This window comes from Esox lucius, chromosome 18, assembly GCF_011004845.1.
Source record: "Esox lucius isolate fEsoLuc1 chromosome 18, fEsoLuc1.pri, whole genome shotgun sequence".
NCBI classification, from domain to species: domain Eukaryota; kingdom Metazoa; phylum Chordata; class Actinopteri; order Esociformes; family Esocidae; genus Esox; species Esox lucius.
The window spans coordinates 10180016-10205176 of record NC_047586.1 but is presented as its reverse complement, the minus strand read 5'-3'; the positions used below and the strand labels follow the sequence as shown (position 1 = coordinate 10205176).

Genomic DNA, 25161 nt, shown 5'->3' with positions numbered 1-25161 from the left:
GGGATGCCAAGGGAAACATATTTCAAAAGATGAATGCCTGAATGTTTCAGTCTTATCCTCTAAGAACTACACTTCTGCAGCTTGAACACAAATGCTGGAGAAAAAAAAAACGATATTCATGGCATTCAGAAGGTTGGCCTTTTATCATGAATAGTGTTCTGGTGGAAGATTTGCTTCAATATCAGAAATGATGAGATTGGCTGATTCAGTGATGAGGGTGTCACATCCCAAAGTCAATCAATTAGATGAGGCAATGATTCACATAATTTTTGCCTAGGGGAAACAACTAAAAGTTCAAGTTACAAAACATCATAGCTAAATTGTACCTTTTTTAAGTGATTGCTAATCTTTAGAATTCAGTTCTGTTATTAAAGCTTGCACACTGGTCTACAGTTGTAATGAGGCCTATATTCTGTAAGTGCGTGTGACACTAAATAGCCTATTTAAGAAGTCCCCATTTCTTTGCAATGTGTTTCCACATCTTCCTATCTAGGTTGTTCCCTTGGATCCTGAAGAAAATTAATTAAAGCTCTTCTAGAGTACATTGTAAATAGGCAGTTGCACTTAGCAAAAAATAATATTATGTATTCCACAGACATTCATGGAAGCCATCAAAGCAAGTGAACAACATTCAATAAATATATCTTTACAAAGCCCATGTCTGCATGAGCCATATGAGATTTGGACAGTTAATCCATTCGCGTTTTACGATGTCGATATTTCTAAGAGAGTAACAGGAGCCAGGGGCTTGTCCCTTGTAGGTGAGCCTTCAGGTGTTTGTGTAAGGAGGTTGACAGTGTGGCTCCATCTCTCCTGTGCTGCTTTACAGAGGAAATGAGGCAGAGGTTCCCAACTACTTTCAAGAAATACTAAGGACCAGAATAAAAAAAACATTATCATGCCTGTTAATGCGTTGCGCTTATATTTACTTCATTGTAGTCTGCCCAGTCTGCTCATTTGAATCCATAATTATGACACCCAGGTGTATTCTTTCAGTTGACTTTAGCTGCATGTATCTTGTATGCTGCATGTAAAACGTTTCTCTGTTTAAATATATCGCCCGTTTCCTCAAAGGACCCACCATCAGGGACCACCTAGTTAACATCAGACACAATCAACCTGCGTATTACTTTGTCTTTGGTCCTTTCTGGTAAAAACACATGACGTTGGTTTTGATGATTAACTAAGGCTCATAAAATATGTTTTTAAACCAATCTATAAAGTTCATCATTATAAACAACTCTGGAGCAATACCATTCACAAACAAAAAAAATATAATGAATGTCATTTTATAACCGATTTCTGTCATACATGTGATGATCTTGTCCTGCTGAGATGCCATGAGTCTGACCTTTGGCCGCTCACTCCACATTCAGGGCTCTTGTATAATCCTTGGGATTGTACATCTAAGGAGCCTAAGATATTTGTATCTAGACCTCAGAGCCAGTAGCTTAAAAAGAGCAGCACTGTAATTTTCCATTGCACTCCCATATTACTCTGGGGTAATCTGGATACAGCATGCTTTCTACCATTACAATCCATAAGAAACTATTCAATTTGCTAAAACGTAAGGTCAACCACAGTCACATGACATGTCCGTGTGTTTGTAGAAAAAAGGTGCCAAGTAGAACAAATGGAGTTCACCAGTTAATCCTCAACATGGAAATGTTCTGCTTCTACATGTCTTACTCTTTGAAGGCTTGTCTGTGAGGGCTGAGTTGTACCCTAACACGCTAGTGAAACTACTCATAATAGTACAGTCTCACTGTATTTTATCATAACATCAGATGAATAAGACAATGAACATGTAAAAACAAGACACTCACATCATGCAGTAATTGAGATAGCAGGCGCACGACCTGCCTCAAGAAGTTGCTAGAGCGTGAATGTGGCAAGACATCTAACGAACCCTAACATGAATGCCTTTTACAGTAGGTTTGTTCTGGATAAGAGTGCTTGCCAAATGACTCTAATGTAAATGTGCTGAGTCAATTCACACTGCATTTCGAGGGACTCTCTGTCGGGACGTGTCGGGAAGGAGCAACCAGTTATATTTTATGAATGCTGGAACAAGTTTGACCATTTTAGCAAGCATACAGTTAAAGTAAAACAACATGCAGATTTTTCTATACGATGATTCAGCTATCCAGACGGTGTGGTCGGCTAAGTCGCTAAGGGTTGAATAATATACTTGTGAGACAGCTTTTATTGATCACCAGCTGTCTAACAGCAGTGGTCATGCAGACATTTCAGCAGACAGACATGATACTCCATATTAATGGACAAATAGCCCATAAGGGATGAGTACTGCAGGAGGACGGAGGGAAAACAGACAGTTGGCCGGAGGCCTCTCTACTCCCACACCCGCTGTAACTATTTGACCCTTGCTCGCTCCTCTTCCTCACCTCGCCCACATCTTTGGAAACACTGTCAGCATCTGTAAAGCATCTCCCCCCAATCTTTTCACTTACCATCAGCTGCCATATCTACCTCCTCCTCAGGTTTAGCTAACACCTCCTCCTTGGTCTCAGGAGCTACTTCCTTCTCCTCATCCCTCCTGGGCTCAGTGACAGGTTCCACCTCCTCCTCAGGTTGGGGCTCGGGTGCCTCTTCCTCCACTACCTCCTCCTCTTCATCCATTCCGGGCTTTGGTTCAGCAGACGCCCTGGTCTCTTCATTCTTTTGTCCTTCCGGAGTGATGATCCCTGTGAATATTTTCACAGTTGGAACTGAATAGATTGCCAGAGGTTTCAGTGCGTCCACGTACAAGCAATCATTTCATCATGAGGACTAATTGTTGGGCTCAGGCTGACTCAGTGGAATACATTCGCTAAAAACATCAAAAGGTTATAAAACCTTAGGTAACATTTTGCACTCAGTGAGTAAGATGGAGTAAGCATATAATGATTTTTTTTTTCTCACAAATATCTATGTCTTTTTCTTCTCTGTCACTCTTCATAGTCTTCAGAATGTGGGTTTCTGTATTTTTTTTCCAAGTAGTGGCACTGAAATGCATGCAATCCATCATTTTAGAATATCAAATATGCTGAAAATATTATTTAGGAATTGATTCAGATTTGATGAATGGCATCTTTTGCCAGTAATATAACAGATAATTATACAATTGAGCTGTTGGCACATAAAGGCTGCTTCCTATTTCATTCAAAACACTTTGACACTAGCTTTGAAACGTTTGAGCTGCCAGCAATTATAACCCCTTAAATTAAATGTATGAGTCTCAGGAACATACATGTACCTTCTATTTACCTCTGTCAAGCACACAAGCTGTGTAGCATACTTTTAAAGAGACTGGCTAAATTGTAATGTCCTTTCTACACTCAACTATTACGTGATCTTTCCTGACATGTACATGAACAATAGCATGTTGATGCATTTCAGTCAATATAAACCAAAGACCACAATCTCTCCGATTTCGTTTACCTACTTTTTTTTAAACATTTGTGTGTTATTCATATTATTCTATAAATATTGTGAGAGTTGCCAAAAGACCTAAGTACACTTTTTTGTTATAATATGGCTATGGGATCTTAGTAAACACAAATTCAGGATGTATTCTTTAGACCAGAGGGAAGAGTGCCCCTACTGGTCATCCAATATCATTTCCAACTGCATCTGGTCTTTCATCCAGGGACCTTGCTTAGCTTCAGACACAGGCCAACCGTTAGATGAACAGTGCTAAATGATAAATGCATTTAAATATAATACAAAAAGCGTGATGAAAACACCATCCCCACATTCATCTGCTGCTGTAGAAGAATTGGAGTGAAGCCAACTAAGTGAGGGAAATCTCTAGTCCTTGACTGACCTCTCAGAGGCTGTGGCTAGTTGTTGTAGCTTGATGAGTGGCAAGTTCACACATGAAAGCGGATGGTGGTAACCCCTGCTTTACAAGGGTTCTGTGCTGGCAACCCTACTGAGCAACAGCAGCTGCTACCCTCTGATCTACACAGCATGAGAAGGAGGATCTCCATCAGAACTCCTCAACCGCGCTCGTCTGATCGTTCACCTCCTCATCTTATGTTGTCGATTTTCACGTTTAGTTTTGTTTGTTTGTTGGCAAACTTAACCAGTGTATCATTTTAAAATAAGTGGTAAAACATAAAAATATTTGAGCGTCACGAAAACGAATCACCACCATAATGAAATCAATTCCGCACGGCCCGCTACAGTGGGAGAAATAATCCACCCGGCAACTGCCATCTTCTTTCGACTGCACTGTCAATGGCAATATAAATATAATTATGCATTGAGGAACAGAAGATCGTTTGTGTTTACTGTATCCAACAGAGCCACTCAGACAGACAATAACAAAACTGCCGTTCAGATTAATTTTTATAGTGACTCTGTTCTTACATCTTGTCTCCTTCCATTTGTGGTCTTCTTGACATATTAAATTATCTGTCAGTGACTCTAATTTAGGTTAAGTTGATAAGAGTGCCGTAGATCTAGGTCCGAAGTTAACCATATGTGCTGAATATTGTACATCAATGTGATTTAGAGACCTGTTATCAGTAGATATATGTATTCAGTTACTATGTCCACATATATAAACAGTTGGAGATCTCATAAAGTGTGAGAACAGTAGCTCAAAGAGGACAAGAGGTGGAAAAAAGTAGAATTCCAGTTGATTTCCGAGGCACCCATTTTGGGCCTGGTCAGTGTCATTTTGTAAATGCCGGTTCTCGTGGCATTACACAAGGTATTCTCAAGTGTTGCTTTTTTATCGCATAAGGTGTGTCTGAGATATCATGCTGAATATATCAATAGGATTTAGGGGCTTTGTAACCACAAGCTATATGTATATGCAAGTATTGGTCTAAGACTATAAAACAGTATGTTGCCAACCATCACTCACTGAAAGGACTTTCGAGATAATCATGCATAATCATGTGGGAGTAACTCCAAGAAAGCTTTCAATTCAATGCATTGTTCTATTATTCTTTTATACTATCCGATTTGAGTGCAGCATTACTTATTCATGGTAAAGCAATAATGTCCTTTGTGAAACATACTGTTCATTCTGACAAGTTAGATCATAACAATACATTGATATTATTATCCATTTGATGTACTGTGAAGTTATAAGAGTAATGAATGATGAGGACACAACAGCAGAATGACTTGGCTTAAGTACCAGTCTTGAAAGGAACGGGAAATCCACCCATGCAAGTAACACTTAAATATTTAAGCCTTTTGAGTGGGCCTCATGGCCGTCGGTTTTTCTCAAAAATTTTTAATTGGACCCTTTTCACAGACATCAGTCCACCCACATCCGTTCAGTACTTTGGATCAGAAGCTGTACTTTGGATTGGAACTAATGAAAAGAAGGTCAAGTAAGGAAAAGAATAAAGGTTCTTTGCTCAACCTCATCTGACACACTGACTGGATGTGGGTGGTGCAATGACAACAACGCACAAAAAGGTACAGTACAAACTTAACTTCCATTCTCGCCGAAGCAGCTGACTTAGGCCAAGAAGTTTGCGTAATGGTTCAATCAACTGCAGTGATATTAGCTAGATCAGTGTATGGATCTGCCTTATAGTGTAGGGATCTGCCTTTCCTTAATTCTTTGAAACGTATGCACCTGCAATGAGATATGTGGCAGTTCCTTGCTGAATGTTCAATACCTGTCAAAAGACGTTCATCAATGTCATCATCATCATCCTCATCTTTGGATAGATCATCTTCCTCTGGAGTGGAAATAGCAATTACTTTTCGTGGGATTTCCTCATCGTCATCATCTTCTTCAGCATTTTTTTCAGTGGCATCCTTCGACTCATCATCGTCATCATCGACCGTGTCATCAGAAATGTCAGTGACATCACCAGTCGTCTCTCCTGTATCCTCACTGTCAACAACAATATTTGCTCCTGTGTCATCAATGTCCTCCTCTTGGTCATCATGGTCAACATCGGCAGTGGAAACGGGAGCATCCCTGGATTCTTTGTCGGTAATGGGTTCCGGTTCAGCTCCAGTCTCTGTGTCATCCTCAGTACCATCATCTCTAGCTGGAGCTTTTGCATCTGTGTCGTCAACTTCAACCACAAGGGGAGCCCCTTGCTTTTCTTCTTTTATTTCTTCATAATCATCATCAGCCTCAGTTTCGACCTCAGCAGAATCTTCCTTCTCCCCATCATCTTCCTCATCATCAGCTTCAGTAACAGTAGCCACCCCTGGAGCAGCCTCTTCCTCCTCTTCATCATCATCATCATCACCAGTCACCTCTGGAGCTTCCTCTTCCTCTTTCATATTATCAGCCCCAGCCGCCGCCTCCACTGGAGCAACCTCTTCTTCTTCCTCTTCATCCTTCTCATCCTCTGAAGAAGCATCTTCCTCCTTGGGCTCTTCCTCCTCCTCATCATCATCATCAGCAGCCTCTATCTCCTCGACTTCATCATCCCCCTCACCATTATCATCCTCCTCCTCCTCCTCCTCAACTGCTGCTTCCTCCTCCTCTTCCTCGACATCGTCCCCCTCCTCTTCCTCCTCCTCAACTTCTTCCTCTTCCTCATCATAAGTTTCTTCTTCTTCATCCTCATCTTCATCCTCTTCATCCTCCTCTTCTTCTTCCTCTTCTTCCTCATCATCATCATAATATCCTTCCTCTTCCTCCTCTTCCTCCTCTTCCTCCTCCTCTTCCTCTTCTGCATCTAGATCTACCTTTACTTCAGCAACTGGTTCCGGTTCCACTGCAAACATCCCTGCAACTAAAAAATTACCTATGTATCATTTCTTTTTTCAAACTTAGCAGACATTCTTATCCAGGGCACCTTGCCAAAACAGCACTCTTCACTGCAACGCAACACAATATGTAGTACAATTATTGTGTACTCATCATGGTTACACCAGGCAGGCTGCTCTCTGCTCACTTGAATCATGCACTGTATATCTATTAGTGTTTACAGTGCATCTCAGTAGTTCCAACCTGGCACTTCGTCTACCTCACTTTGCAGAATGGGGTATAACTATGCAGCACACCACAAACACCAACTCAAAATGAAATTAAAAAAGTGCAAATACACATATTATATAGCGAAGTGAGGTTAATAAAATATCAGAGCATGAGCAATATGGAACGTAAAAACATGAAACAATAATAACTCCAGTCAAGAATGGCATTGCAAAACCTTCAAGACAACAATTCACACCTGTACTCATGTTATACACAAACAAATATACATTGACAAGGTGGCCTAGTGGGGAATTCATGCTCATACTAATTTGTTGTGCTCAGTAAATATTACTGCCAAATAATAATTTACTGATATGAAGAGTAAGGGCCTACATAACAGCTACAATAACTCAGACAGAAGAAATTACTATTCACTGAAATTAATTGTACTAGATTTTATCTAACTACGATATCACCATCTAGAAGACATGTAATGACCCTGTATTACAGCTATTCATTAAGGGAAAATGGACAAGTTGTCCATAGTAGCTTCTGGGAATAATTACAGGGTCTGGGAACAAATTGAGCCAGTAATCACGTTGACTAGTAATCTTACATTATAAAGCAATCAATTACAGGATCCCACCCATTTCCCATAAGTTACTCTGGCAACAGTGCAAATCACCACTTGCAGCCATCATGCAGTGAAGAGATGGAATTATAAACACATGCCTGCCTAATGCTATTTTATGTCTGATCATTTTCATACTAAGAGCACGAGGGCACAAACCTTGTTTTCTGGATGGTAAGAATCCTGCTTAGAGTGGAAACAGAAATGATTTTAACAGCAAATGGTAGTCATTAAAATAATATCTGTGTCCCTAGGCAAGTAAACAATAAACGGCCATGGATGTTAAACTCAGAACCTAATAGTACGATGGTTAGGATACAGTAAGTATGATGGTTATACGAATAATTAAAATAAAACTTTTGCCACAAGCATAAACAAATGAATTTCTTAGCACTGTGGAATGGCATGGTTAGTGTGATGACCGTTGATTTTGGGTTATGGCCCGGTAATATATGTATATTATATGTAACTATAATGTTCATACATTAAATAATAACTTGAACGTCAAAACTTTCATTTTTATATCAAATGTTTTACTTCATTACGCGCATAGGGCAACATAATATAAAGCATCACCAATTACTGAAGGTCTACGTATAAAGAGTGATGGGGGACATGCAAGGAATGAAGACAGATGAAGAATTATTATATAATCGTAAGCGTTATTGTGTTAAAAAGTGATTATGCCTAAATTATCAGCACGTTTTCTAATGTTAATTGGACTGGGTCTCAAATGGGACTGGCTCTTCCTTTGTGTACCTACAATGTTAAGAATAGGTTGATATTTGGAACCCAGCCCTCAGTCTTGGACCTCAGAACCTACATGCAAAGGCATGTAAGCTGAAAAGCCAAGCCTGCCTACCTCACAAGACTGAGGACACACAAAGTAATGGGGTTCCCACTGACTGCACCATTGCAAGCATTTCTCAGGACCTTTTACTAAAACCTGCGGCATAAAGACCATGTAGAAAACATCTACTAGAAAAGAGTGATGAATGGGTTAAAAACTAAAGCAAATGATTAGATATGTGAATACAAACCCTTTTTCTTCACCAGATGTCCTCCACCTAGATAGCAGATGGAGAAAAGAAAAAATGTAAATATGAGGAAGGAACCAACGAAACATATCTGGAGAAACTATGACAGAGAATATATTATGAATGTGGATCATAGTGGAAGGAGAGTTATTATTTACTGTATTTTCACCACTTAATAAAAAACATGCTAAAGGGTAAAAGGCACCTCAATAGGAGGCCGTCTGCTACACAACAACAGCAACAACAGCTATTTACAATGGATGCCAGGGCAAAGGTGAAAGATTTACTGAAATTGTATTTCTTTGGCAGAGCCTGGAAACTGGGACAGGTAGCAGAATTATGTAGAACATACCAGCTGTAAACAATGGTATGCTGAGTTTGTGTCGGGAAAAATTGTGTCAGTAGACAGGTTGAGTTTCTGCAAAGCAATTTGATATGATGAGTCAGCCATTCTTCAAGGGAGATTTGAATATACACCCACCTCATTTGTGCTAAACAGGCTATAACTATGAATAGCAGATATTCATATTGGGATTTAATTTTATCTCTCAGAAGTTAAATGAGAGGAAAATGCTAATTCTCCAGGGTGTGTTTGATTTTTGAAGATGTGTTTGAAATATAGCTCTATAACAGCAGAGAGGAGGAGGTCCTTTCAAAGCACATTAGCCTGAGGGATAAAGTTACCAGGTTCTGTAAATAAATGAAAGCAACAAATCATGTTTTATAGCTTATCCTGAGGCCACGGAAGCAATTTATTTAATAATGTGTTATTTAGTGCCATGAATATGAAGTATTAAAAAGGTGCCAATGCCTTGCTGTCAAAACCTAGTGAGACACTGTGTCTGTGTTAATGCAGTTACTCTGCAGTGAGACACTGTGTCTTTTTTAGAGTGGTTACTCTGCAGTGAGACACTGTGTCTGTTTTAGAGTGGTTACTCTGCAGTGAGACACTGTGTTTGTTTTAGAGTGGTTACTCTGCAGTGAGACACTGTGTCTGTTTTAGAGTGGTTACTCTGCAGTGAGACACTGTGTCTGTTTTAGAGTGGTTACTCTGCAGGGAGACACTGTGTCTGTTTTAGAGTGGTTACTCTGCAGTGAGACACTGTGTCTTTTTTAGAGTGGTTACTCTGCAGTGAGACACTGTGTCTGTTTTAGAGTGGTTACTCTGCAGTGAGACACTGTGTCTGTTTTAGAGTGGTTACTCTGCAGGGAGACACTGTGTCTGTTTTAGAGTGGTTACTCTGCAGTGAGACACTGTGTCTGTTTTAGAGTGCTTACTCTGCAGTGAGACACTGTGTTTGTTTTAGAGTGGTTACTCTGCAGTGAGACACCGTGTCTGTTTTAGAGTGGTTACTCTGCAGTGAGACACTGTGTCTGTTTTAGAGTGGCTACTCTGCAGTGAGACACTGTGTCTGTTTTAGAGTGGTTACTCTGCAGTGAGACACTGTGTCTGTTTTAGAGTGGCTACTCTGCAGTGAGACACTGTGTCTGTTTTAGAGTGGTTACTCTGCAGGGAGACACTGTGTCTGTTTTAGAGTGGTTACTCTGCAGGGAGACACTGTGTTTGTTTTAGAGTGGTTACTCTGCAGTGAGACACTGTGTCTGTTTTAGAGTGGTTACTCTGCAGTGAGACACTGTGTCTGTTTTAGAGTGGTTACTCTGCAGGGAGACACTGTGTCTGTTTTAGAGTGGTTACTCTGCAGTGAGACACTGTGTCTTTTTTAGAGTGGTTACTCTGCAGTGAGACACTGTGTCTGTTTTAGAGTGGTTACTCTGCAGTGAGACACTGTGTTTGTTTTAGAGTGGTTACTCTGCAGTGAGACACTGTGTCTGTTTTAGAGTGGTTACTCTGCAGTGAGACACTGTGTCTGTTTTAGAGTGGTTACTCTGCAGGGAGACACTGTGTCTGTTTTAGAGTGGTTACTCTGCAGGGAGACACTGTGTCTGTTTTAGAGTGGTTACTCTGCAGTGAGACACTGTGTTTGTTTTAGAGTGGTTACTCTGCAGTGAGACACTGTGTCTGTTTTAGAGTGGTTACTCTGCAGTGAGACACTGTGTCTGTTTTAGAGTGGTTACTCTGCAGTGAGACAGAAATAGTCTCTGGTCTTTGAGTCATAATTCACATCTGTCAGACAGCCAAACAGGTCACCATATATTTGTGTGTTGTTTTGTGAGCAAAGTATAGTCACAACATTTCCATCTCACTATGAGAAAACCCTTCCATCTCACTGTGGGACAACCTTCCATTTCACTGTGGGACAATCCTTCCATCTCACTGTGGAACAACCTTCCATTTCACGGTGGGACAATCCTTCCATCTCACTGTGGGACAATCCTTACATCTCCATCTCACTGTGGGACAACCTTCCATGTCATGTTGGGACAGCCCTTCCATCTCACTGTGGGACAATCCTTCCATCTCACTGTGGAACAACCTTCCATTTCACGGTGGGACAATCCTTCCATCTCACTGTGGGACAATCCTTACATCTCCATCTCACTGTGGGACAACCTTCCATGTCATGTTGGGACAGCCCTTCCATCTCACTGTGGGACAATCCTTACATCTCAGTGTGTGACAACCTTCCTTTTCACTGTGGGACAACCTTCCATCTCACTGTGGAACAACCCTTCCATCTCACTGTGGGACAACCCTTACATCTCCATCTCACTGTGGGACAATCCTTCCATCTCACCGTGGAACAACCTTCCATCTCACTGTGGGACAACCCTCCATGTCATGTTGGGACAGCCCTTCCATCTCACTGTGGGAAAACCTTCCATTTCACTTGAGACAATCCTTCCATCTCACCGTGGGACAATCCTTCCATCTCACTGTGGGAAAATCCTTCCATCTAACTGTGGGACAATCCTTACATCTCCATCTCACTGTGGGACAACCTTCCATGTCATGTTGGGACAGCCCTTCCATCTCACTGTGGGACAATCCCATCTAACTGTGTAACAATACTTCCATCTCACTATAAGAAAACTCTTCCATCTCACTAAGGGACAATCCTTCCATCTAACTGTGGGACAACCCTTCCATATCACTGTGTATCAATACTCTCACTGTGGGACAAGGTAACTTTCTATTCCTCTGTTATCTGTGTGTGGGCATGTGTGTGTGTGTGTGTGTGTGTATTGCATTCCCTTTATAGATCACTTAACAGAGATTAAAGGTCACTGTGTGAGTGCATGTGTGCAGGGTATGCCCTTAGATGACAGTTAGGCAGTATTTCCACGCTGTCATACTTAATGTGTATAAGCAATGTGCCGAGAAAACTTAAATGTGCCTAATCAGTTTCATAATAAATGGTTATACCCCCTGCCATAAATTTTCTGTTTCCCTTCCCTCTATATGAATTGGGAGAAAGGCCATACATTCTGCTGATCACCAGATGACAAATACTAACCTAAAAGTGATCTTATAGTAGTTATTTCATCCAGATAAGGAATAGCAAATAATATGTTCTACACATTTAAACACATTCCCGTTGCAGTAGCATTCTAATTGTTTGCAATAAAGTTCCTCTCTCTGTGTATTTAATAACTGCTTCACTCCAGCTCTTATTGTGTTACTGTGTGTTTTGTTTGTGTGCTTATGAAAAACAACATCATAGTTTTCCTCTGAGTAAGACATGGGACTGTAATCTGCTGCGTTTTCTTTTGCCTCCCAGCCACACTATTAGCCATATTTAAGTGACATTTGCTTAAATTAATTCAGCTGCATCTGCCGAACTATATCCAGATGCTGCTGTTAAATTGACTACATGTTTGCTTGGCCAAATCACGCTGATGTGAATTTAGTTCTCTGTCAAACATTGTTCTTGTTCAGTGGGCAGTTTGTCCCTGAACTCTGGTTGAGCAGTTGTCTTCCATGTCATGGTAGACTTGGAGCTCCTATTATAGCAGCTGCTAAATTGTTGGGTTGTCATTGAAATGGAATACTTGATATCAAGTTACCGTGTCTGGTATAAATACATGCTAATGCCCTGCTGGCTCTAACTGACTCAGCTGTGCAACCCAAACTAGTTCTTTGGCTGTTTCAGATGTCTGTTACTACACGAGCTGATGTGTGGGAAACATAACATGAACTCATGTTGGTGATGGTGATGTGTGGAGCGAGCATGAAGATAGCATCTTTACATTAAATCTAACTTGATGAAACACAGTGAGATTTGAGAGGACAAAAGCAAGGGACTGATGAGAGAGAGATTTATGCTTTTTGGGTTGACTTTATTTGATCTTTTATAGAATAGTCACACACACACACACACAAGTGGTACAGGAGCAAAATGTATCAAGCTGCAGGTCTAGGGCCTTGTTCTTCAGCTTCCAACTTCTTCTGTATGAAAGGCTGTAAAACAGTGTCCCTTTCTTTAGTGGTGGGTCTGGGATGTGAATGAATGACACCTCCTAGCTTTTATCATGGGCTCCAGCAACGATGAAGCTTGTAAAGACAGACTTATTGCTGTATATATGTTACAATACATCATGTAATATGAGATATGATGAAGTGTCAAGGTGATGTATGGACCCCCAACAGCATAGTGTTGTGTGGAGTCAGTGTTGATAAGATCCCAACCTTGGACTGAAGCACTCTACTCTGCAATTGCTCACAGTTTCCAATCTGTTAGGCACATCCTGCATTTATCCTTCAGACACAGTCTTAGGGGCTTTTGATGCAGTGGTGCCCTTAATAAGTTAATATGTGAACCACAGTCACACCCATATAGACTTTGACGATGGAGAAATATTGGAGGTGCAACGGTGTAAATCAAACAGCTTGAAGTTGAATGAGACATGATCTGCAGAGTGACTCATCAAATACAAGTGGATTAGCCCTTCTTTTTACCTTTAGTAACACCATGCAGTTTGGTTTATTAAATTGCTGTTGTTGCTGTGTGTGGGCCTGATTGGTTTATTAAATTGCTGTTGTTGCTGTGCGTGGTCTGATTGGTCCATTTCTACGGGTAAATATACCTTCGACTTCCTCCTCCTCAGGAGCTACCAGGCTGGAGGCAAAGTTGAGAAGCAGGTTGACCCAGTCAGTGGACTCCTCAACTGCCCCATTCACCACTTTCATGGGATCCGAGCTGACATGCTGAATGTTTCCTGAGAGTGGGGTGAATGGGTCGCGTGAGCCAAGGCTGTGCATACGGTCCAATGTCCTGCTATACATTTCCACACTCTATAACACTGTGACACTTCCGTAAACACTGTCACACAACTCACTAAAGAACGCTTCAACACGCTTCAACACTTAGTCACCTGTGTGAACAAAAATCACATTCGGATTCTCACAAAAGAAACAATCAAATCGGACATCGCGGAAACCCAAATTCACACGCAGAAATGTGTTCGACAGCGATACACTGTAGATATTTAGGACGACGGTGTTGATCGACTGCACAATAACATGTCGTTCCGTCCATCCATGGTCCAATGGGATACTTCCATGACATGGTTTGCTGGTATATACAGTATAAACACTGCAGACTACTCCACCTGTATGTCGGTCTGCAGTGCCGTGCAGGCAAACAGCATGAGACAGACAATTCCATTTTGTTATACAGAGACCCGCAGTAGGCAATAAGCATCCGACAGGTAAACATGCTACAATCCAGAACACAGGATATCAGGCCTCCATGCCAGCCCCCTCTACAGAGTTAGTGAGACACACAAGGGTGCAACTGACTGGTAATTATATACTGCTCTCTAGATCCTGTATATTGCTTTAGCGATCAAATGTCAAAGAAGTGTTACCGATCCTCAAAAGAGAGGGATTATTGCTTATGCAGTCTATAGTAGGATGAATTAGCATTAATTGGTGAAGAAAACTAGTGCGATACAATGGGAATGTACCTGCCTTTGTATTATGTGATTCTGTACATATATGTTTATATCAAACGTATCATAAGGTATTTATCACGACAGGGGTTAATGGACTAATTACTTGCTTCGTTAGTCTTTAATAGTTAATTGTATGATAATTTCTTCTGATTAACAGCTATTCATTAGTTTTGTCTACTCTACAGTTAGTCGCTACAATGAGTCAACCCAAACTTAGAAGTCTCTAATCAACAGAAGGAGTATTTTATCTTGCCTCTAGACCTCCCTGACTCCTTATTTGCTTTCCTGACAGCGGGATGTGAGGGCAGCCCTGTTTGGATGAGAGGTACATAAGCAGAGTGGCACAAAATAGGAGCACAAGCACAGGGACAGTCAACAGTCTCTATCACAGACACATGGCGAAGTTGGGCAAGAGAACAGATGCATTCTGGGAGGAGTAAATAAGTGTGTAACCACAGCAATCAATGACACAGAAACACAATTACTCACGATTCACAACCAGCGCACGATGACAAGAAATGTAAATGACCGCGATGACGTTCATCGTGTTAATGACAAAGACAGGCATGGCCAAAGTAAGCGGAACACATACGCTGGTTGCAACCAACCAAATACAAACAGTAGAAAGCTCCCATAATACAACAGCAGGAAGAAATGGATGGAATAGTAACTTGCTGTACTGTCACTGTAAGGAGCACAGTATGAAGTTCACTCTGCTGCCTGGCATTTGTTTTTAATCGAAATGTCATGTCACAGACTTTTTGATGTATTTACTCCAATGGATAATGTGCAATTGTTACCTACACCTGTGCTTGGTAGGATTTGAAGTAGGCAAACCAATTCCATGACAATGCGTGAGACTGTGAAATTGACACCAAGCAGGAATACTAATGATATGCTCATTAATTCAGTGACATTTGTTTGATTGGCATTTCAACCAATGTCGTGGAGATAAATGTCCCTCCATGCTTGCGCATTTGAAACCTTCAAATTGTCCTCCAGCTACCCTGATTCCTGGCATGGTGACCGTGTCTAGATACATATTACCCTGAAAAAAGTGATACAGAAGGCAAGGGCTTTGAGTAGAAAGGAGTTGAACATCCAAACAAAGTCGCTTATGTACAGTACAAACCCGTTTAAAGAAAAGTTGGGATGCTGCGTAAAATGCAAATAAAACCAGAATGCAATTATGTGCAAATAATTTATCTCGATATTTAATTGAAAATAGTACAAACATATCAAATGTTGAAACTGAGAAATGTTATTGTTTTTGGAAAATACCATCCCCATTTTGAATTTGATGCCAGCAACATGTTTCTGAATTTGGGACTGGGGCATGTTTACCACTGTGTTGCATCACCTCTTCTTTTAACAATACTCTGTTAGCATTTAAAAACTCAGGAGACCAATTGCTGTAGTTTTGAAAATGAAATATATTCCCATTCTTGCTTGATATAGGATTTCAGCTGCTCAGCAGCTCAGGGTCTCCTTTGTTGTATTTTTTGTTTCATAATGCGCCAAATGGGTGACGGGTCTGGACGGCAGACAGGCCAGTTTAGCACCCAGACTCTTTTACTATGGAGCAATGCTGTTGTAATATGTGCAGAAAGGGGTTTTGCATTGTCTTGCTGAAGAAAAAGACATTGTCTAGATGGCAGCATATGTTAAGCATTAATGGTGCCTTCACAGATATGCAAGTCACCCATGCCATGTGCACTAATGCACCCCCATACAATCATGAATGCTGGCTTTTGAGCGGTGCGCTGATGGTCACTCCCCTCTTTATTCCAGAGGACGTGGCGTCCATGATTCCCAAAATTATTTCAAATGTTGTTTCGTCAGACCACAGGACAGTTTTTCACTTTGCCTCAGTCCATCTTAAATGAGCTCAGGCCCAGAGAAGGCAGCAGTGGTTCTGGATCTTGTTTATGTTGTTTCTTCTTTGCATGGAAGAGTTTTAACTTGCATTTGTGGATGCAGTGACGTACTTAGTTCACGGACAATAGTTTTCGGAAGTGTTCCATGCAGTGATTTCCACCACAGAATTGTGTCTGTTTTTAATGCAGTGCTGCCTGAGGGCCCGAAGATCACAGCCATCCAATGGTTTTCAGCCTTGTCCCTTGTATATAAAGATTTCTCTGGATTCTATGAATCTTTTAATGATAATATTTACCGTAGATGATGACATCCCCAAACTATTTGCAATTTTACGTTGAGAAATGTTATTCTTAAATGATTGCACTATTTCCCTGCATAGTCTTTAACAGAATGGTGAACCCCACCCCATCTTTACTTCTGAAAGACTCATCCTGTCTGGCCTGTTACTGACCTGTTGCCAATTAACCTAATTACTTGTGAGATATTCCATCAGTTTTCTTTTGTATTACATCACTTTTCCAGTCTTTTGTTGCCCCTGTCCCAGATTTTTTGAAATGTATCCAAAGTGGACATACATTTTTCAAGAAGCACAAAAATATTTTAGTTTCAACATTTGATATGTTGTCTTTGTACTATTTTCTATTGAATATAGGGTTTAAGTGATTTGCACATCAATACCTTCTCTTTTTTGGGGGGGAAATGGGGTTGTAGGTAAGTTAAGGTGGTTTGTTCTAAACCTATTTGGTGTATTTCAGTATTGTAAGTCCCTCTGGACTAGACCACCTGCTAAATTACTTCATAACCATAATGTAAATGTGAAGTATTCAATTAGGTGTGGGTGGCTGGATGGCTAGCCACATGTCAACTTGCAACACATTCACAGGGACAAAAATGTCATGTGTTTGGGCAGTCCAACACTGTGTCCACCAGGATGGCCTCTTTAGCAAGGAGTTATTCTGAGCATTTGGTCCAAAATGTAAAGGATTTAATGCCAAATCATTTCTTTTTGTTACTGTCTTCCAAAATAATATATTTTTTACTCTGTATATCCACTTGGGTCCACAACTGTATTTCGTATTTGTAATGAAAGGATGAGTGACAGGCCCTCTTATCTATTGCCATAAATTACCTTGACTCTGGCAGTCTCCCAACTGACAGTGAGGGGTTCAAATGAACCCAGAGGACCAGTTTATGAGAGGGCATACTGCTATTCCTCACAGAGATGGAAAATGCTATTCACTGTACTACAGAGGGACAAGCGCTAGCTACCTGACAGCTGGTTCTTAAAGGCAAGGATATGGGACCTGCTTTTATATATGCAATGGTATTGCAAGTTAAATCCAAATCTAGTTAAATCCTAAATCTAAAATTAATCTGACATATTACAAAACGTTTTCTTATTAATTTTCTGTAGCTCAGCATGAATTCACATGACCTTTTACCTTTGAAAAGATTCTACCCTGTAATGTTGATATTATATGGGTATTTACATTACCTTAACACGTAGGATTTCTACTCCAATTACTGGTCAGTTACTAAAATGTTACTTTAAAGGGTTAATCTATAATCCATTGTGGTGATTATCACCCTCCCATTCCATGGGTTTTCCTGAAACCATATATTATCCCCATGGATATTCCTAACCAAACACAACCTCCTTTTACTAATTTAGGTCTTTGACATTAAGCATTATAATATATGTTATTTCTAATCAAACCAAAGCACAAAATTTCCCTGTATTTAACAAAAATAAAAACATTCCATCAATAGCATTCAAGGTCCTGTATGTTCTCAACATTTGCTTTTCCCTACAAATCACCAGACCACAGATTGAATGACTGTGCTCCTGACTGACAGATTCTGCCTTCCATTGTCCACAATATTAAATATTGGTTTCTAAACATGTTTTTTGTTGTTTTGAAAAATGTATTTTCCAATTATATTGGTTGCGACCCCTGGTCTGTGGTTTACTGTAGTTTAGCTACCGTTTTACTTTACACCTAATAAAGACTCTTTATTGTTATGGCAAGGCTGACAGGCTTTGATAGAAATTAGCCACAGTGTGAAATTCTTCCACGTAGAAGATCAGGAGGTCATTCTGATGACCATTGGGATTGATCACATACAAGGCTCAATAGTAAGCATTGTAGAGGATCTATGTATATCTCTCCTTGCAGGTTTATCTGCAACATAAAATATTCAATTATAATTATCAAAGCACATCAGATTAGTGTATCTTTCTCAAAAGCAGCACTCAAAGAAAGAAAGGCATTCTGCACGGCCATCATTCATTACCACACAGTTAATAAACAGCAACACCAGCAGAAATGCACTCAATGTGCCATTATTGATGTTAACATCAAGGCAATTGTGTATGGATTGAGTTGGGAAAGCCAACTTTTGAAAAATATATGCTTTTCATAGGTTGAAATGCACAGTAGCAATTGTCACACAATTATTTTGGGATAATTTCTCCTGGAAATAACCCCTAAAACTACAGTCATATAAATCACTTCAGACCTAAAGGCTCATGTCTGAACACTTGACAGCTATATAATAGCGATTTCATATTAATATAATTGTTATTTTTATTTCCAATGTGACCTAGTAATTGTGGCCTAAAGTGATTTATAAAAGAAAAAAAGAGCAAGCAAAACTAATTGTTGCATTGGTCGGAGAGACTAAAGTCATTTAGACAAATAGCACCACTTTGGGAGCATAGCTTTGCCATTCTACAGACAAGCAGCACTAGTGGGGCAGTCAATATTCTAGTGCATACATCAATACATCCTAAATCGGTCAGCTCATGTATTAATTGATTCAATTACATAGGCTAGTGAAAAAATGCTACAGCCAAGCACCAATAGCAAAGTTTACTATAAGCATTTCATGGATCACGAGTAATGGCTGAACATTTTGCAAATCGTTTGGACTGTAGCTTTTTGGACTGTAGCTTTTTGGACTGTAGCTTTTTGGACTGTAGCTTTCATCATGCAAAATCTTTTTTTGCATGAAAGCTACAGTCCAAAAAGGCCACTCCTCTTCAGTAATGAGGTTATGGTTCGGACGTATAAATAGCTGTCCTATTACAGTTGGCTTTAGAACATCGGAATGGAGAAAAAGCTCGGGCAACGGCGCCTACTTCAATACTACAAAGCGATGGCCTTACTTAATCATTACCGGACGTAATAGGTGAAGCCTTAAATGAACCAGAGATACTCTATTGTGTAGAAGGCTTCCATTCATCCATTAATCATGTGCAGCATGAGTGCAGCCCACCTCAGCACTGGACGGAGCTGGTGACAATTGCTCTCCATCGGACATGCAGGTCGTTAGTAGCAGAGAGGATGCAAGCAGGCAGACATGCACGGCCGCTACACTGCAGGCAGAGAGTCTTTACCAGGTGGCAAACAGGGGTCGTCACAGTATAATGTATGCTCTTTATATTGGATGGCAACGGGATGACACATGGGGATGGACAGGGTGAAAAGAGGAGGAAACTAGATTAGAAACTAGAGAGTGAACGTGGCTATGGCACTCTAGTGAATGACTAGAGGGTGTGATTACTGCGAAGGCTGAATGACTCGGGGGTGTTCGACCCACAGGCCCCCCACTGTATGTCAGCCTTCAGCTACTGTTTTGACTTGTGAGTTAATCGGATTGACCTGAAAACGGTGCCCACTTTTGAATTTCTCTTCAAAAATGTTTGCGCACAGTCTTTGATGGAAGACATCTTACGTGAAATGATTGTGAATGGCATATGACATGAAAATATAAACATTTATGGAGGAAAATCCATTAACACAATGACAATTTCTCTGAAGCACTGAGCCATGTGAACAAACAGCAAACTCTCCAAAAAAATTTAAATTGTCATTGTCAAACTTTATTGTTAAACCACAAAGTCACACTGAAAACAACACAGAAGAATACAAGAATATATTAAACTTTCACTCAACAGAGCATTTCACCATTATATCTGCAACAGTAATGAACTAAATCAATCAATGTGATATCTCTACTGACTGAAGCGATGCATCTCAAAAAACAAAAAATGCGTCTGCAAATGTGTTTGACTGTCGAAAATGTGAGCTTCTTCACTCAGTGCTGTTTGACTGGGACAGGGGCATGGCGTTTTCTGCCCAGACTCTCTCAGATAACTTTTGACTACTGCAGATAGGACCCAGGCCTGTCTTAACACTGTCAGTCCTATCAGTAACAATGAGCTGCCAACGAGCTATGTGCTACCCTGAGAGACCCACACTGGTGATAAGGCAGTGGCGCTTTTTCCAGCCAGGAAACAACAAGCTACAGTACAATGTCTTATCGCACTGCATACCTCACCCTGGCTAAAAGTTAAGGGTAAATTAATGAGCAGCTCTTAGCAAGGGCGATATTTATAATGAGATCCAATCTATACCCACATCATTAAAAACCAGAGCCTGAATTACCAAGATGGATGATTTCCCAATGCATAACAGGTCACGTAAACGGCCGAGCAGCACTAGTCCCGATTCATCCTAACAAACCAAAGCAAGAGCAAGTCTGGTCCCGACCTGCGGTGACCTATCAGGCATGAGGCAGAACCTCAATACGCAGAGAGGGGGGCTACACTTTAACCTGACAGCAGGCCTCTAAGTAAAATCCCAAAGCGGGAGTAGCAGTAGCGGGGGGAGATTCGGGACCTACCTGTGAGGCCCTTGTAGTCCATCAAGTCGAACATGATGACGGCCACACAGGACCAGGTGATGACCAGTGCCAGGACCAGGATCCAGGCCATGGGGGAGCTGAAGGTGGTGTACAGGTCGTCTGTCACGGTCTTCTTGGACACCCTGACCGGAGGGTGTCCCGCATCTCCGTTCTTGCCCTCGATGACCATGGTTGCGCTGGAGAATCGTGCTGGAAGAGAGGACACAAGATACTGTAGGTTGGACGCAAATAGTTAGAACCAACGTGAAGACCAAGTGACGGTTCAGTTTGTTCCAATCAAGTGAATTGATCCTGTGAAAGTGATCTCCATTATTATTTAATGCAACGAGAGCGCTCTGTCCTTTTCCCTGACCCGCTGGTTTGTGAGCGCAATGGTTGCACTGAAAAGCAGACTTTGCGGGGCAGCAACAGCAAGACCTGTCTCCAGAAGGCTAACCACATAGTGTTTGATTTGTGCAAACCACCCCAACCTGATATTCAGCCACTCTTCTCAAGCTGCAAGTTCAGGCAACCAAAAGTCCAAAAAGGGCCAATGACAATTCCCTGTTTCTGCATGCATTTCAGTAACTTAAACTTATGAAATGCAAGCCAACCTGAGCGTAAATATCCCCTGTTTTAATGTTGTTGTTTTAAAGTTGAATTGTGTTTTTATGTGATTCTTTAAGACAAACGCATATATGCATATAAGGTTTACAGAATCTGAATCCAGTGTCCTGTTTGGAATGTGTTGTCTGTGGTCTTGTGACATGACTTACGGTAACTACATTTGTAAATAAATTTACAGTAAATCTCAGACGTTTTGAACATTTTCTTTGGTGGTAAATTGAGAGAAATGCCTTGGCAACGCTACCTTATAAAACACTACTGTGCATGTGGCCTTTATGTGCAACATTCATTTTACAACTCTGCTCATTGATTTACCAGAATGTTGCAGACAGAGTCACAATAATCAATTGATTCTTGTGCAGGTGCAGTAGTTACAATGCAGTGGTCATTCTCTGTTAAATGTGTTATACAGCAAATTCAAGTTGTAAATCAAAGTAGCCCTTGCTTGTTGCATGGCTTCTCTGGTTTGTCTTTGAGTGAGTCCATGACAGAGATACTGTAGCATCTGGTCGAAATGCTGTTCCAGCATTGTATATGTACTGTACGGATGTACTGCAGGTTAAGGACTGTCTGAGAGGGAGAGCATCAAATGGCGTGCGTGTGTCCTGGTGCTGGCAGTGTGTTAAGAGCTCAGACACCTGTTGGGTCTCTTCAATCTGGCCTGCACCCTGTTGTCAGGACCGAGGACCCATGGGTCCTGATGCCTTAAACTGCTGACTCAAGAGGCTGTGCTAACAGACACAATATGTCCTGCTTTCATACAGTGTCTTGTACACAGTGTCTGTGTGTATGTGTGTGTTGAGGGGATGCTGTTATTGAATGTATGACGCAACAACACATCAGCTAGAGCACGTTCTTGACTCACGGCGGCCTGAAATCGACAACCCTGTCTTAGAGACCATTAGTTGATTCATGCCAAATAATCTCAGGACAGTAATTGGAAGTCAATAATTAGAGTCGGCCGGTCGGAGTCAGCAGACCAAACGCTGATCTGATTTTGTATTATCTCCTCCTGGTTGCTTTACTCTGAGTCACTTCTGGGTCAATTTTAATTAAGGTTGAATAGAAGTTCTGACACCTTGGATCATGTTAAATAAAAGTCAAGCCTTAGCTTATTTAAACTGCTGCAAGGTACGTCCATCAGAAAGAATCATTTGAGCAACGTAGATGACACGCTCTCCTGTCAGCTGTAACAGTGGTGACAGACCTGCTCTACACTGCACGCCAATGAAATCACTTCTGACGTCACAGCGTGTCAAGGCTGCATAGCAAATAGCGATGTGCTCTATGATATCCAGTATTTTTAGAAGCTGCCAATCATGATATTCCTTTACAAAGCAGGTTAAAAAAAAAACGGCTACTAAAACATTTCCACATATTTTTTTAACATTTAAAAGAAGAAAACAAAGTTACCTATAATATAGGGGAAAAATGTAAAGACATACTTAGACTTGTGCAGATACTGTACCTTCGACTGCCTCAGTCATGACGGTTTGAAAATGTTATTTCTGCAATTAATCCCTTAGGGCAAAAAAAATGGAGTTAACATTGGGGACAAAAAACACGTAGGTTCTAATCCCGTTTGGATTCTAATCGTCGAGGAGAGATGAGAATGTCCCTGTAAGGAATGACACACTCCAAATATATTTCACCTGGTGGACAAACGCTTGATTCCCCTGAAGAAGAGAAAATAAAAGAAATACATCAAAATGCGACTGTCTCTTAGCTTCTCTGAAGAGGGTCCATTAACGTCCAAGGTGGGAAGAAAAGTTGAGGAGGAAAATGTTTCCCCGGGGGGGCTGGCCAGTGGAGAGGCACTGATCCTGCCTAAAGGTTTTCCCTGCCCAGGGTTGGTGAAGATCAGGAAGCACAGGGCTGTACAGGGGCTTCAAGGTAACCTTATCCCAGACTATTCTGCCCTGCCAGCCTGGGTTATTCTTAGAGCTAGCCACACCAGTTGCATTCTGCTTTGCCTTTTTAGGCTAGGGGCGTGATCCCGCTACCGGCGACCTGAGCTGTTACTGAGTGAGGTCGCAGTGGAGGGGGGGGGGGGGGGGGGGGGGGTCGCAGTTGGGGGGGGTGGGGCATCAAAAGTCCTCTCCTGAACAGCCCACTTCCCCCTGCTGGCCTGGCCAGGGCACCGGCAGACAGTCACATCACAGTGGAGGGAACAGGCCACCAGCAGGAGCTGTTCATCTGGCCCACAGACATTCACTAGCCTGCCTGAGTACCAGATTGATGGAAGCCAAGTGTCGTGTCTACCACTTTGAACTTGAAATAAAAGAGACAGAATATGCACCAGCAGCCTTGCCTTTCAGATTTAATTCCTTTTAGTATAGACTTTACAGATAAAACCAGCTAAAAATATCTGTGACTTTTTTATCTGTTTGCCAGTCTGGGAAGTCAATGGCCAATGATTGCTTCACAACTCAAACAGTTGGCAGTTGATTTAGACACAATTATTCCAATTATTCCTAGAAAATACTGAAAAATCCAGAACATATCTGATAAATAGCCTGGATTATATAACCACCTGCAATTCTTAAATTGATGTAGGCCTTTATTTTGTTTACATCTCAAAACAAAAATCCAAGTCAAAAACAGATTGAGAAAGAATACTGCAAGTCTAAAATGTTATGCACTTGACCTTTCTGGAAGATAATGTAGACATTTTCTCTACACTCCTCTATTGGCAACCGCTCATCTCTGCCGAGAAGCCTTTTTGACAGGCTAAAGCAGTTTAATGGCAGTCTGATGATCCATGAATCCAAATTAAGGGCTGAAGAGACATTTCACTAGAGGATCTATAATACAGTACCCTATGAGCTTTTTTCAAATAGATGGAAATGTACTGTAGCTTTGCATGTAACCTTCACAGGAATCTATTGTATCTTGTGATTAACATTTGCCGGCATTCAGATTAGGGATTGATAGAACAACCGGTGCTCCTCCGTAACTGCTAACAGTCATTGTGTTGGCACCCCAGCACAGGTAACTGTAAAATAGGTACGGTTGAGGTAAAACAGAGGGAGCAGATGATGAAATTGTGTGCAATCATGAAGGAAAAGACCTCCCCCTGCAGAGCAAAACACTGGTGTATGAGTGTGGTGCACACTGGCATTCACAACCACTGTCCTTCTAACGGATCGACACCTTCAGGGTATCATTACACCACAGAAGCTCCAAAGCATTTTGAAAACCTTAAATAGTTTCTAGCAACAGTGACAGAGCCAAATGCAGGAGTGTATGGTCTCTGATATTGCATATTGACTCTGTGCTTATGCAAGTCTATCTAGGTCATAATCACAGCTCAGCTTGTCTTAGAGCATAATACTCTTCATATGCCATGTATCTCCGATGCTTTGAGTGCCACATTTGTTTTATTTCAGAGCAGTGACGGCAAAACATGGGGTGAGGGTTGGACTAGAACAAGCTTGACACGAGGCCAACGATGCAATGAGCTGAACTTGGAATGGCTTTATAAGCAAACCGTTCAACGAATACAGACAAAACACCTCAACATCCTCGAT

At 41.2% G+C, this 25161-nt stretch overlaps 1 protein-coding gene across 22 annotated transcripts in view; it reads right to left on the bottom strand.

Annotated features, from left to right (window-relative positions):
• Positions 1–23375, bottom strand: part of trdn (triadin) — a 41447-nt gene extending 18072 nt beyond the window's left edge. For 14 of the 22 annotated variants that reach the window (XM_034287912.1, XM_020056407.3, XM_034287909.1 and 11 more), the window contains exons 1-10: positions 23284–23375; positions 23100–23152; positions 21005–21214; positions 19716–19754; positions 14691–14747; positions 13568–13699; positions 8585–8611; positions 7704–7730; positions 5649–6728; positions 2472–2705 (exon numbers count right to left, since the gene is read on the bottom strand). In XM_034287912.1, coding sequence (XP_034143803.1) covers positions 2472–2705; positions 5649–6728; positions 7704–7730; positions 8585–8611; positions 13568–13699; positions 14691–14747; positions 19716–19754; positions 21005–21214; positions 23100–23118 — 1825 coding nt within the window. In that variant the 5' untranslated portion in view covers positions 23119–23152; positions 23284–23375. The other 8 variants (XM_034287908.1, XM_034287914.1, XM_034287919.1 and 5 more) reach the window with 8 other exon arrangements.
• Between the last annotated feature and the right edge of the window lie 1786 nt (positions 23376–25161).